Genomic DNA, 15330 nt, shown 5'->3' on the forward strand with positions numbered 1-15330 from the left:
TGTGTGGGCCAAGACACTGTAAATTTGGCCTCGGATTTGGGCTTAAAATTTGGACCTTTAACTTAACTTGGCCTTCATTAATGGTCTTTCTTTTTCCTTCCTTTATGCAAATTATTTTTAGCACTACAAAATAGTAGGGGTGATGGATTAGAAAAACCGAAAACCGAAAAAAATTGAACCGAATATCGAATCGAAACCAAAAACATCCGAACCGAAAAAAAAAATCGAACAAACCGAACGTTCTTGGTCCAGTTTCGGTTTTGGTGATTCAACAATCAAACCAAACCGAATTAAATATAATTAATTTTATTTATTTATTTGATATTTGAGTGTTTATTTTCCAAGCCAAATTTAAGTTTAGACCAAAGTTTTAAGTTTTCTTTTTAGACCAACCATTAACCCATAATCCAAGTCCTTTTTTTTCTCCCCACCCAACCCTCTTCTTTCTTCCATTTTTTTCTCCCCATCCGACCCTCTGCTTTCTTCCTCTTTTTTTTTCTCCCCACCTAACCTCCTTGCATCTTCTTTCTCTTTCTCTTTTTTTTTCTTCCTTTACTTTCTATGAAATGGAAAAACTGTAAGCAAAGTTGTAGAGCGTAGGCCAATTTTCAATTTTTTTTTTAAAAAATAGGTTTTATAAAAAAACCGAATTGAATCGAAACCGAGCTGAAAAAATCAAACCAAACTGAATAAAAACTGAAAAAATTGAACCGAATCGAAATTTCGATTTTGGCAAAAAACCAAACCGATTGAAACCGAACTCACCCATACAAAATAGTTATGCTAGGGTTTTGTTTTTTTGTTTTTTTTTTTTTTAAAGCTGGTGGTTTCGATACAGAATTTTATTTTTTTCGGAGTTAGAAAGACTCACAAAGACATTAAGTGACAATAAAACATCCTATTATTATGAAATCTAATTTTCAATCATGACCATACATTCGATTTCACATAAGGAATAATTTTAATCAATAATGCAAAAATATCTCCACCAACCATGATAATATGATGACCATTTGTCTCCTCACATGAACTAATAATAGTGATTTGAAAATTTCATACGCACAAATAACCGATATCATTAGCCACTTAAACTACAAGTAATTAATAAATAATTAGTACCTTAATGCAAAAGTGACCACATGCTCACTTTATCCAACTGACTTGACGCACCAAAATTGCAATTGAAACCCTAGTGAAAGGAATAAATTAAAATGCCTTGAAGGACCCACAAGAAAGGAATAAATTCCACCCCCGTCCCGAATTGACAACGTGCTCTTCCTCCTCCGAGCTGCTCCAAGACCCCTACCGAGTTTCAAGACCCATAGCAGTGGAGAGAACTGGGAGAGCTTCCTTCAGCCGACTCCGTACTCTCTCCCTCTCTCTCCGACAATGGCTCGCTGCACTTTCAAATCGGACGATATCATAATAAAGTCCCCGAATGACAGACGATTATACAGGTTAATCGAGCTCGAGAACGGCCTCTCTGCATTGCTTGTTCACGATCCTGAGATTTACCCAGAAGGGCCGCCGGAGAACTCCAAGTCCGTCGAGCACCGCGAAGCTGAAGAGGAAGAAGAAGATGATGATATGGACGACGAGGATGGGGAGGAAGGGGAAGACGGTGAAGGAGAGGACGATGAAGAGGACGATGACGATGAAGATGAAGAAGCGGAAGGCAGAGATGGTGAACTGAAGAAGAAGGGGAAAGGAGGAGATTCTCATACTAAGAAAGTTGGTATTTTGATTTCCATTGAAATTCTGAAATTGCCCATCTCGCATTCAAGTTTATTTGATTTAATTTGATTGAAAAGTGAAAACCCAGTTGGAGAAACTTGATGAAATCGGTTTAACGATGTTAACAAATTGATTTTAGGTTGAAAAACAATATGAATTTTTGGTTGAATGATTGATACCAGATTATAGGAACTTCAAGTTTTGAACTTTTACTTGGTTACTGCTTCAAGATTCCACCATCATTGTTTTATCTGATAATCTTTAGCTATCGACCATTGGTACCTTTGTACAAATTTCATTTAAAATGGTAATGAAGCTTTGATAGCATAATTCCAAGTGGAACCAATGTTGGGTACTCCTTTTCTTCGAGTAAAACCTTGGTGTTGTTTTTGGTCATGCTGTTTGGAAGTCCAATTACTGAGAATGGCACTGGTCTTTATTCTACTCTAATGATTGGGATGATGTTTACTCAGCTCAGTTAGCAGAACTTGATTTATGTGAAGATGTTTGGTCGTATTTGCAGGCAGCAGCAGCAATGTGCGTTGGAATAGGAAGCTTCTCCGACCCTTTTGAAGCACAGGGGCTTGCGCATTTTCTAGGTTTGTGTTACACATGCTTACATGCTTCATAAAGGGACGTACTATTGAGTGTTGAGGCATGCATTACTGACATGTTGAATGTTTTGCAGAACACATGCTCTTCATGGGGAGTACAGAGTTTCCAGATGAAAATGAGGTCTGTTTGTACTCGGAGTATTCTTTTCAGTTTTTAGGTGCCAATTATCTTCGTTTTTTTTTGTTTTGGCAAGTCACTTCGAGATGCACATGATCCCTTGTGCTATGCACCATAAATGAGGTGTACTGACCGTATATGGAAATAGTTAAGCCGCATGAATTTTCCCTCAATACAGATTACTAGATGTAATCTCACTATTTATATTTACTCGTCCTTAAGCAACATCATGAGCCTGCTTAGTTCTGTTTCTTATATATATATATATATATATAAAGCATCACCAGCTTGCTTGTTCTATGTATATGTGAGTGGGAGGACTTGTTTGTTCTTTTGCTGCCCACCTGCTCGCAGATGGGTCAGGCTGTATGGAACAACTAATTCAGCGTATGATTGTGTCATTTGTGAAAGGTTGCTCCTTTGTGACTGAAAGGTCACGGGTTCGAGTCGGGGAAACGGCCTCCTTGCATAGTAAGGGTAAGCAGTTGCGTAACGTTCCCCGCCCCCCGACTCTCGCAAAGCGGGGAAGTCTTGTTGGCTTGGGGTCGCCCTTTGACTTAAACCTTATAGGAATCGATGCCATTTCAGATTTATTATAGAAATTGTTTATGGTAGTTTTTATCTTTTTTTCTGCTTATTGTTTAATTGTAAAATAGATATTTAAAAGTAATCTGTTCTACTTGCTACAACATTTATTAAAATTTCACTCAAGTTAAATAGGAGAAGTCTGTATCCTATGTTTGTGGCCACTCGTTTTGACTCTTCTGTTTGCTAGTATGATAGTTACTTGTCCAAGCATGGAGGTTCATCAAATGCATACACAGAAGCAGAGCATACCTGCTACCATTTTGAAGTGAAGCCAGAGTTTCTTAAGGGTGCCTTGAGAAGGTAAACTCTGAGCTCTTCATGCTTTGAATATTATAAGCTGAAGTCCTTGGTATTGACTATGTATTTTGGTCAATGAAACAAGGCTATAGGATGTATTTTGGTCAATGAAACAAGGCTATAGGTTTTATTGATGCTTCATGCATTGACATTGAATCTTGCATCTGCCTCAGCATTTGTAGTTGAAAATATCTATGATTGTCATACTTTTGTTTCAAAACGCAATATGGCTATGAAAAGCGTAGGTTAAATCATTAGATTATGTGTCATTTTTTTTTTTTTTATGATTTTCTGAATGCATGCTAATGATATTACTTACGGGGTGCAGTGCACAACCATATAAAAAATGTTGGAATGGAACTATGGGAGTGGGGTTTTCAGATTCATAAGGTCCAGCAATATGTTCCTTTTGGTTCCTCAATATCTGGCTCGCCATAATTGTTTCACTGGATAAAAAATGTTTATAAATAGTTTTTAAATTAATGTGCCCAGTAAAGCGTTCTGTGTTCGATATGTTCCAATTGCAATACATTTAGTTAATAGGATGTACTTGGCCCTTAGTATAGAATACTCTAGTTATATTTTTCTCTTTCAAAATTTCTGTTTCAGAAACCTGGTTTGTATTTATTATGGCTGTTTGTATTTATTATGGCTCTTTATTTTGTCAGATTTTCCCAGTTCTTTGTTTCACCTCTAGTGAAAATTGAAGCGATGGAGCGAGAGGTACAAGCTATAGATTCTGGTGCGTGCATGTCTTACCTACAATTCTTGATTTCCACGTTTCTTAAAAAGTATCCAAGCTTTTTGCTTGCAGTATTACTCATTGCAAATTTTCTAATGCTGAATGGTATTCTTTGTTGTTAATCAAAATGGAATGCAGAATTTAACCAGGTTCTGCAGAATGATTCTTGCCGCCTTGAACAAATTCAGTGTCATACATCCGCACCTGGTCACCCATTTAATAGGTTCTGTTGGGGTAAAACTTTAATCGATTGTGCAATCTTATTCTTCTCTCTCTCTCTCTCTCTTTAATTTTTTTTATGTTTGCTTGAAAGGAAATAAGAAGAGCTTGGTTGATGCAATGGAAAAAGGGATCAACTTGCGAGAACAAATACTAAAATTGTACAAGGATTATTACCATGGTGGACTAATGAAGCTAGTTGTCATTGGTGGAGGTGAATATACTCCTTTCCTTTCCTTTTTTCTTCTGCTCTTTGTTCTTTTTTCTTCTACCGTTGTTTTTTGGGGAATGAATGTTAGTTAAAACCTATCAATTTTGTATCATGCACAACACAGGGCGTGCTTGAATGGAAATAATGAAACAGTTTCAATTTGACTTAGTGGATTTCAATCACATTACTTATCTACTTAGGGTTTCTGTTCTGTAGATGATTGTTCTTTGAACTGGTAGAGTTTGATACTGGTGTTCACTATTAGTCTATTACACATTAGAATTTCGTCATCCATAGTGCTTTATTGGTGATACAGCTGTTTTGGCAATATTTATTGGCAAAAATGTATATATTAGTAGTGAAGATGTAATTATTGTTGGTATCAGTCTTTAAATGGTGTGGTTGTGCCTTAAAGCTCATTTTCTAGGATCTCAATCCTGCATTTACTAGAATGATGTTTAGCTTGTAATTTGATTTCTGTATCAAATAAAAAACCATTCCTGTGATACTGTCCAATTATTTATGTATACAATTAACCAAGTAGAATATTTTTATTCTGCTTATATATCAGATCTATTTCATTCTAATTATAATAGTTCTAATTGCTGCAGAATCTCTTGATGTACTTGAGGATTGGGTTGTGGAATTGTATGGTAATGTCAAGAAAGGCCCCCAAGTAAAACTGGAGTTCAAGGCTGAAGGTCCTATCTGGAAAGTTGGCAAACTATATAGGCTAGAGGCTGTTAGAGATGTTAACATACTCAACCTTACATGGACATTTCCATGTCTTCATCAAGACTATTTGAAGAAACCAGAAGATTATTTAGCTCATCTACTTGGGCATGGTAAGCTGATTCATTATTACTTAATTTGATGTTGATTATTATTCCTCTGCAGAGAACAAAAATTTCTGTAGCAGGAAAAATAAATGTTAAGTTTAGAATTGTTAGTTTTCAATTTTTTTTAGTACAAGCAGCAGTTACAACTTCCTAGAGTAGACGTTACTTGAAACTTTGATAGTAAGATATAGTTTTATTTAATTTGAGCGGAGCTTAAATCCTTCAGTTCCTTCTGTCACTTTGCGTCTGTCTCACTGATAATTTTTCACCTTGGAAAGGTATCTGTCAGAGTCATTGCTTTTCTGCATTAGATTTTGTTGCTTTTGCATTTCATATACACTGCATGTTATTTATTATATCTCACAATGGGTTTAGTCATCTAAGCTGTTTGGCCACCTATGCCATGATTATGACCTTAAATTCTGAGAACTAAATTATGGGTTTTTCAGAGGGCCGGGGAAGTTTGCATTTTTACCTCAAAACCAGAGGGTGGGCAACATCTTTGTCTGCTGGTGTTGGGGACGAGGGGATGCACCGATCTTCTGTGGCTTATGTCTTCCGCATGTCCATACACCTCACTGACTCTGGATTGGAAAAGGTAGCATCTCAAGTTTATCCTTGTAGAGAATCTTTTGGTAGAAGATAAATTTTCACAGATTCATAGATTATGTGTTCTACATGCGCATTTACTGTAAGCATCAGTAACTGTGGAGCAAAGTTTGCTTTTTTCTTTATTACTTCTCATTTGCTATATGTGATGCTTATCTTGCAGATTTCCGAAATAATTTGCTATGTCTACCAGTACATTAAGTTACTGCATCAAGTGTCTCCACAAGAATGGATATTTAGGGAACTTCAAGATATTGGGAATATGGATTTTAGATTCGCAGAGGAGCAGCCCCAAGATGATTATGCTGCAGAACTTGCAGGTTTTCTTTTGTTGGCAAAATTGTATATCTTTCCTTGGTCATGTTTTACCTAACTGAAAGTATCCCTACTCCATAAAAGATTCTTTATGATATCTATATTCTGTGTTTTTCTTAGCCAAAAGGATATCCCCAAACTCATGACCTGTTTAATATTGTAAAATCTTATTGTTGCAGAAAATTTACTACTGTATCCAGCAGAGAACGTTATTTATGGGGACTATGTGTACAAGATTTGGGATGCGGAACTGATAAAATATGTTCTTGGTTTCTTCACACCAGAAAACATGAGGGTTGATGTGGTATCAAAGTCCTCAATTAAGTCAGAAGGTAAATCGCACATGCCCTTTTATGTAAAAAAAGAAAGTAGAAGCAAAACCTAGAAAAAAAGTCTTGTTTCCATCTTGCAGTATTTATGACTACAAACGTATCCATAATTTTTATTTGTCCCATTCTATATGTGTTATAATTTTGATGTAAGCTCTATTTTCTCTAACTGTTTCAGATTTCCAGTGCGAGCCTTGGTTTGGGTCACATTATACTGAGGAAGATATATCTCCATCTTTGATGGATTTGTGGAAGAATCCCCCAGAAATTGATGACTCATTGTATCTACCTTCAAAGAATGAGTTCATTCCTAGTGATTTTTCGATCCGCTCTGATAACTCGTGCCTTGATCCTGCAAATATATCTTATCCAAGATGTATAATTGATGAACCATTGATGAAGTTCTGGTACAAACTCGATGATTCATTTAAATTTCCGCGGGCAAATACATACTTCCGCATCAATCTGAAGGGTGGATATGCTAATCTGAAGAGTTGTGTTTTGACTGAACTATATATTCTCCTTCTTAAGGATGAGCTGAATGAGATTGTCTATCAGGTTCATGTCTTGTCCTTTATAACTAATTATTTTGTGCTTCAATTTATATAGCTGATAACTCTTTTGTACTTGAATACATTTTAGGGAACACTTGTTCCATTAAGTTTATTTAGAATATCTCTGCAGTCTCTGTCCAAGTTTGTTCTGTAGAGGGACTTGGATGTTATAGTGGCTTACAATACAGACTAGAAAACCGGTATAATTAATTGTCCAAACAAAATATACTCAGTTAACTTTTCATTATGTAAATCAGAAACTACAAATGGTAATTCTTATCCATAATGCCCTCTTTCTAATATTCTCAATATATAGTAATTCGGTTGTAAAAATATTAACCTATGCTGCTAGTGTAGTTATTTAGTTGATGCTGTATTTCGCAAATATAGGTCTTTTTTATCCTCAGTGACATGCCCGACTTATTTTTTTCATTTAAAACATGCATCTAAATCTGTACTGAGCACCTTTCTTCTGTGTGTGCAGGCCATTGTTGCCAAGCTGGAAACTTCTGTATCTATGTTTAGTGACAAACTGGAGCTGAAGGTCTATGGTTTTAATGATAAACTTCCAGCTCTCTTTTCAAAAGTTTTGGAAACAGCCAAAAGTTTCATGCCGACTGATGATCGTTTTAAGGTATGTGTGTTGCTTTTCGTTTCCATCACTCCACTCTATGTCTGGTTTAAGTTTATTTTTGCATACCCTGCTTGTTTCTTTTGGCTTGTCCATTGCTAATTCACACTTAACAGGATGTTAAAGAAGATATGAAGCGAACGTTAAAGAACACCAATATGAAGCCTCTGAGTCACTCATCATACTTAAGGCTGCAAGTTCTGTGTCAAACTTTTTATGATGCAGATGAGAAGTTGCATGTTTTGAATGAATTGTCTATATCTGATTTGAAGTCATTCATTCCCGAGCTCTGTTCCCAGGTACACTACGCACAAATATGTATATTTGTTATAGATTACTGCAGTCAATTCATGAAACTCAAGTTCTCAACATCATCCTCCAGCCGGGTCTCTTTTCATGAGAAATTCATGCGGTTCAGGCTTCTTGACCTCTTATTCTTCACTTTAATATGTAACTTGATAAGTGGAGAGTGGCATTTTCTAGTTAGAGAATTGGAGAGTGGTTGCCAAATGTGAACCCAATAGTTAATTTTGACTGTTCTTTAAATTTTTTTTTTTTTACATTTGCTTTTAGATTTTTATTTTATTTTTATCAAGGCTCTTAGAATTAGTTTAATTCAGGCATTTTCTTTCATCTTACCCTCTCCTCAATATGTGCAGCTATACATTGAGGGCCTTTGCCATGGAAATTTGTTAGAAGAAGAAGCAATTAACCTGTCAAATATATTTAAATCGACTTTTACCGTACCACCACTGCCTATCGAATTGAGGCATAAAGAGCATGTTATTTGTCTTCCTCCTGGTGCTAACCTGATTAGAGATTCCAATGTGAAGAATAAGTCGGAAACGAACTCTGTGATTGAGGTAACTCAAAATGGAAACATTTTCGAGTGGTTTCCCTATATGAAGATGTACTTTCTTTGTCTTATGTTGATATTCTTCCCTTGGTTGTGGTTTCATATTGCAGCTGTATTTTCAAATTGAGCAAGAAGCAGGGATTGAGTCAGTCAGATTGAAATCCTTGATAGATCTTTTCGATGAAATTGTGGAGGAACCACTTTTCAATCAACTAAGGTGATTTTATTTGAGGCTGGTACTTTTACTTACATACTGGCTAGCAAAAGAATCTGGGATCTGATAATAATTTTTTCTAATATATTTGAATCTATATTCATATAATTGTTTGCTATTTCTGGAAATAGGACGAAGGAGCAGCTTGGATATGTTGTCCAGTGTAGCCCACGGGTAACATACCGTGTACTTGGCTTTTGTTTCTGTGTTCAATCGTCTGAGTACGACCCAATATACTTACAAGGGAGAGTTGATAACTTTATAGATGGTCTGCAAGAATTGTTGGTAAGCGGTCAAGTTTCCCTCTTATTTCAATGCTCTGGTCTTTTAAGCATCTCATAAGCTTTATAACTATTGTGCTATGCTAAGCTGATGCGCATATGCGATTTTGCAATTTGAGGATCCCTATTGTTAAATATATGAGGAAATTCTTGTTTGTGGAAACCTTTGCTTGGATCTGACCTCGTGTTATTTCTACTTCGATGACTTGAGTTAAATGATTATTGTTTCTGCCTTGCAATTTCAGTTACTGACAATACGTTGACATTTGCAGGACGGGCTTGATGATGAATCATTCGAGAATTATAAAAATGGACTACTTGCTAAGCTATTGGAGAAAGATCCGTCCCTCACATATGAAACCAATAGATTTTGGAATCAGATTATCGATAAAAGGTGCTGTTGTCCTCTTTGGTTTGTCCAGATTGTAATTTCCAAAGATTGCATTCAAACATCGTTCTGTTAAACAGATTTGTGTCTTTAAACTTTCTAATTGTTGTGATTCGATGCTCATTCTAACTCTATACTTGTTGATCACAGGTATATGTTCGACCTGTCAAAACGAGAAGCAGAAGAACTCAGCAGTATTCACAAGAAGGACGTTATCAACTGGTACAAAATGTATTTGCAACAATCATCTCCCAAGTGTCGTAGACTAGCGATCCGTGTTTGGGGTTGCAACACTAACCCGAAAGAGGCGGAAGCACAACCGAAATCCATCCAAGCCATCGAAGACCCTGCAACGTTTAAGAAGTCATCTAAGTTCTATCCTAGCCTTTCTTGAAAATATGAACCAGCTTTGATTTCTTGATTAAATTGATCCATTAGAAACACTGAATGCCTCAGTTTTGACTAGTTGTAGGTGGACTGTGTGACCACCTGGAAGAGCAAAGTTAAATTACAAACATTTACCAGAAATTTGGGATTATATATGTAAAATTACATTCATTTGAATAAAGTGAAATTTGTGATGCCAATTATCTCTTGCTCTGATTCTTCGATCCTGGACCCGAAGCATTCCTACAAGTACAGGTTCGACAGAAAAAGCCATTGCGCGGATTTGTGTTTGGGGTTTGCGACACTAACCCGAAAGAGGTTGAAGCGTGTTACAGTACGTGATTGGCTTGAAATATCGTTAATGTGACAATTCTAGATGCAAGGAAGTTTCTCGGCTTCTAAACATGTAACTAACATAAGAGGTCCAAATCATAAATAAGATGAAGCTAAATAAATCTCTAAGGATTTGTATTGGGTTCAAATTTCCAAAGTTTGGTTTGAAATGCACATGGTAGGGTTTTGGTTTATTTGATTGAAATGCATCTATGAGCTTGTTAATTTGTAGGGTCCTTGCTGAGCTCTGGTTAAGACCATGTTCTTAATTTTCCCTATCAAAATCTAATATAAAGGTGTCACTTAGTACTACGGTCTAGTGGTATTCCTCTTTACTTGTAAGTGAGAGGTCTTAGCTTCGATTCTCGCTAAAGGCAAATTTAAACCACATTATCGTTAACCCATCGTAAGGTTAAGCCCACCTCATCCCCTTTAGTGTAGATAATATCGTTTGTTTAAAATAAAAAATATAAAAAAATCTGATATGAAGGTCTATTATTTTTCCATGAAACTCAATACAAGTCCTTGTCAAGGGCACTTTCAGAGACCCCTAACTAACTGTAATATATAGATAATCCAATCCCTATGCTCCCTTGTCGATATTTCACAAATCATGTTCGACCCGACTTTTGACCAAGAATTATGATTGAAAATGACAAAAAATTAAGAATTAAATTTAAAAAAAGAGTTTTGTGGCTCAATTTTTTTCAAATTCCTGCTGTTTGCTAGATTCGTTATGTGGTGTTCCAAGGCTAATGAAGGCCCATGAAATTTGTTGTGTTGGAGTAGAAGATCTTTAGAATAAGATCAAAATACATTACATTCATCATTTAATTAAATTACATGTTTTATCGGACGACGTTAATGATTGATAAAAACGTAAATAAAAAGTGACACTAAAAAATGTTCTACTATCAAAATTTGAAGCATGCGATCTTGTTGAAGGAATGTTCTGTTTATTAGTATTACCAAGTGACAATAACAACCCGGCTCAAGTTTTTTCAATCTCATGTTTTGAAAGATCTCTTGATGCATGCACTTCGGAAAAAAAAAGTGCACAACTAAAGAATTCAAGAATAAAGATCCTTTTACTCATTGGAAGACTACATTTGGCCGACAAACGATGTACAAGGTGGCATACAAGTTGGTTAGATTGAGTTTAACTTTAACTAATTCGATAATTTGGTTTGAGGAACCTCTAATGTAATTTTAGATTTTCTCATTGAAGATAGTAATCATTTGTAATCTATAATGGTGGGAAAGCTCTTCTTCTCTTCGTCCGAGTTGAAATCTTTGGTAAGATTTTCTTTGAGGCTCACTGTATGCATCATATCCTCAATGTTGCACGTATTCAACTTTTCTATTAATGAATATCATATCTTTGCTAAAAAAGAATAAAGATCCTAAGACAATCTATAAAGATCCTATTTAAGACAATCCTTAACAAAACGTACACAATGATCTGCAGTAAAGATTGCTAGTCCTGATGCAATATTCCTTCCGGATTGCTACAAAATTTAATTAAAACCCTAAAACCCCAACTCAAATATTCCCTTCTTTCAGGCGTGGACAAGAATTACATTGAAGGCATGGGAACAGTAGGGTTTTGACGTGGGACAAAACGGTGGTTTAAGATGCTTCCTCAAACTTCATTTCTTGCAGATTACAAAAAATACTTTATATATTGTCGTAACTGCTGCATGGGATATACAATATTTTTAACTATTAGGTTTATGAATATATCAAAGATTGAGGAAAAAGTGATGCATGCATGCATGAACGCTAAAGGCCGAAAACACAGAACTTTGCATGTGCTTCTAAGATTGCGGACCGACATGTCTATGATATATCTCCAACTTTTCAGACTCAATTTATTTCTAATAACTAATTAAATAATAGTTTTATCTATGTTTTGTTGGCATACAATAATTTGATCATGCAATTCCAAATGAGTTAAACTGCAGTGAAAAGTCTGCAGAAAACAGAACCGAAAGCACCAACAATTGTACTGTTAATACATTTACCATTGCTGATTACGTACAAACCATGATTTTTATTTAAAGAAACAAAACAATGCAATTGCTTAAACGATCTCGGACCTCTTTAACCGTTACGTACCATTTGGTTTTCACAATTAGAATTTAGATGCTCACATCATAACAATATAAGATTTTGTGAATTATGAGTTGTGGACACTGTACGTATGTTTCACTCAACTTTGTTGTTATAAGTGTGAGTCTCATATTCGATTCCGCCTTCTTTTAAATAATGAAAATATAATAGTTGTCCAAACCTGCCATGCTGGCACCTAGATTGATATATATCCTGCTGCCTTTTTCGCTTTAAAAGGCCCTGGTCGGTAGATTGAGAGTAAATAATTGCAATTTCTAATGAGGATATAATACATAAAAATATTTTGTTAATAATTTTTCATGCATAAGACAATTAATCTGAATCATTTGTCCTGTTAATCATGGTTCATGAACACTTAATCTTAATTGTAGCAGTATATTTTTTTGTTCCATCTCTTAATAAAATCTTTGATTAGGACCAAATTAAAATAAAACAATGCCTCAACTGACATCAAATCAAATAGAGTCATAGGCTGGTGGATCCAGGAAATAATATTAGGGGGGTCAGTAAAAATAGCGCGCAGCGTGCAAATTTTTTTATACCAGAAATAGCATGCATATCGCCATTTCATCGAGTCTTGGTAGGCCTAAAATCATTTGGAAATGCATACTACACACTTGTTAATGTATGCAAGGGGCAGCACCTAAGGTATTCATGGACATTCATCGGGTTTTGGTAGGCCTGAAGTCGGTTGGAGGGCATGTATGAAGCCAACTTTAATCTTCAAAAGGGCAGCATTCAAGGTATCCATGGACATCATCGAAGTTCGGAGGGTCAGCACCTAAGGTATCTATGAACGTTCATCCAAGTTCTAGGGGTCAGCTGACCCCCCTGCCCCTTAATGGATCCGCCAGTGTGGTGACACCTATAATTAGGGTTTTGTATGTTAGTGAATTGCTTACTTCCTACATAAACACATGCATGACGATGATTTATATTATTGGAGATCAAAAGTTCGAAACAAGATGACAAGACCTGAACCCAAAACTCATGTAAAAAGTTTGGAACCATCAAATGATGTCGTTCAATGAGTGACAAACTATTTTAACTGACAAACTATATACATAAACGGATCTCAATTTTTTACACACGTTTATGTGAAATTTATTTTATAATGTATTTATGAAAGAGTGATATTTGCGAAAACTATTTTCATTATTAATTTACATTAAATTCTTCTTGGCCATTTCCGCGGAAATATCTGTAAGACCGATGGATATATAAACGTTCGACCTTTTTCGGCGTAGGTGTTGCAGTTCACAAGTTCAAAGAAAGCATGCTTCAGAGGTATTTCGATGGATCTGGATTCTGGAGCTTTTTGCATGATCACATTCACAATATCACATTATATATCCAAATATTTACAGAAGACAAATGCCCCATGACTCAAATTTGAGGGCAGTACGACATCGGTTTGGTCCTAAGCCTCTAATAACCTCAAATTCCCAGCTACTTGCCTTAATATGGCGGTCCAAAATTCAGGCATGAGGGCTCTCACCTATTCAATGTAAGTAGGCCATCCATGTGACCAAACGCCCAACGAAAAGGGGACATATAGTTCCTGTTGTCCCCCATGCCCACGTAACACCAGAGTTCTTTTTTTGTTTTTCAGAAGAAAAAAAATCATTACTAATTTATACAAGGGAACTTTAACGAAAAGTTCAAGGTACTGTTTACTTTAACGAAAAATCATATTTTTACACTAAAAAGTCAATCCTGATACTATTTATTTTACTCTTTATTTTGTCTTTATCATTAAAACTCAAAGTTTTCAAGCCATTTTCATTAGTTTTTCTTTTATAAGGGAAGCTTCACACATCATACAAGCATACAAATGTAAATTAAATATATTACATGGATAGGAGCCTAGAAAGTTTATTCTCTTTACTTACACATATCATATATAATACACAATTATTTTGGATCGAACGTTGGTTATATCAATAAAGTGTTAATATTATTATCCATAAGATACAAAATCCGTCATTTAACAAAGAGTAGATGTCCTGCATAAATACTTTTACATAATACGCATACATCATGGTATAACAAGGATTTTATATATTATGACTGTAATTTGAATCCCATTTATTTAGGTATAATCAATATCTATAATTGTTTGACATAACAACCCTCAATCTCCATTGTATTAAACGAGGTCACATTGAAGGGGTCCAACAGTCCACAAAAGAGAAACCACACCAATCCAAATTCAACTTGGAAGTAAGACTTTAATTTATTGCCTTTAATAAGTTGATGCTATGTTACTTGAATGAAGAGATATATGTGTGAGGGTGGGGCAGTGACAAAACATAACACATGCACTACCCAAATCGAAGCACGAAAACGAAATAATGGGTGGGACTCGGCCACTTCCCACCATGAGCAGTACTCAAGACTACTCCAAGTTGCCATTCACATTCTGCACAGATTTGGAACTTCTTCTTGCAAGCTCACAAATGGTACTTTATATCATGCCCTTAATTTTGTTTCTCACTTAAGGATTAATGTTCATAAAAATTGAAAGAAAAATGGAAAAAGATTAGAAAGTGAACATGCTTTGATTAAGCAAAATTTTCTCCCATGTGCAAAGATACCATTATCTGTTAAGACTACCTACCATTATTCAACAAATAGAAGGGGATTTTCAACTTTCTTGGGCCCCAAACTAAGAATTATCACCTTTATATTTAAGTGTAATTAAGCACCAAAAACTAAAAGAAAATGCTATTGACAATTCTAACCATCATTCACATGCCCATTTGATGATAGGAACCAAACAAGATCGAAACTGAGTCCAAGCATATTGTATAGAGTCTCACCTCTCTAGACGCGATTTGTAAGATGTAATATATATGTTGGATTGTTGGCCAATTCAATGAGTCCTGTTTCAACATTTATAAGTTCACTAATCACCAACCATGTCATTAGTCCAATG

At 35.6% G+C, this 15330-nt stretch overlaps 1 protein-coding gene across 1 annotated transcript; it reads left to right on the forward strand.

Annotated features, from left to right (window-relative positions):
• Nucleotides 1-1234: 1234 nt before the first annotated feature.
• LOC126590667 (nardilysin-like) lies at nt 1235-10126 on the forward strand. Its single transcript, XM_050256147.1, has 19 exons — nt 1235-1731; nt 2258-2333; nt 2423-2469; nt 3242-3354; nt 4020-4093; nt 4232-4327; nt 4407-4526; nt 5135-5368; nt 5812-5960; nt 6135-6291; nt 6466-6618; nt 6794-7173; nt 7654-7803; nt 7917-8099; nt 8460-8663; nt 8767-8873; nt 9002-9155; nt 9424-9545; nt 9690-10126. Exons 1-19 carry the CDS (start codon nt 1390-1392, stop codon nt 9931-9933), a joined length of 3105 nt encoding a protein of 1034 aa, XP_050112104.1. The 5' UTR covers nt 1235-1389; the 3' UTR covers nt 9934-10126.
• The last annotated feature ends 5204 nt before the right edge of the window (nt 10127-15330 follow it).

This window comes from Malus sylvestris, chromosome 11 (genome assembly GCF_916048215.2).
Source record: "Malus sylvestris chromosome 11, drMalSylv7.2, whole genome shotgun sequence".
Taxonomy (NCBI): Eukaryota; Viridiplantae; Streptophyta; class Magnoliopsida; order Rosales; family Rosaceae; genus Malus; species Malus sylvestris.

Bases quoted from the DNA above. Each gene is read 5' to 3' on its own strand.
- LOC126590667 (XM_050256147.1), top strand. From the start codon at position 1,390: ATGGCTCGCTGCACTTTCAAATCGGACGATATCATAATAAAGTCCCCG. The intron at 2,334-2,422 runs GTTTGTGTTACA...AATGTTTTGCAG, and splicing joins GGGGCTTGCGCATTTTCTAG to AACACATGCTCTTCATGGGG. The intron at 5,961-6,134 runs GTAGCATCTCAA...CTTATCTTGCAG, and splicing joins CTGACTCTGGATTGGAAAAG to ATTTCCGAAATAATTTGCTA.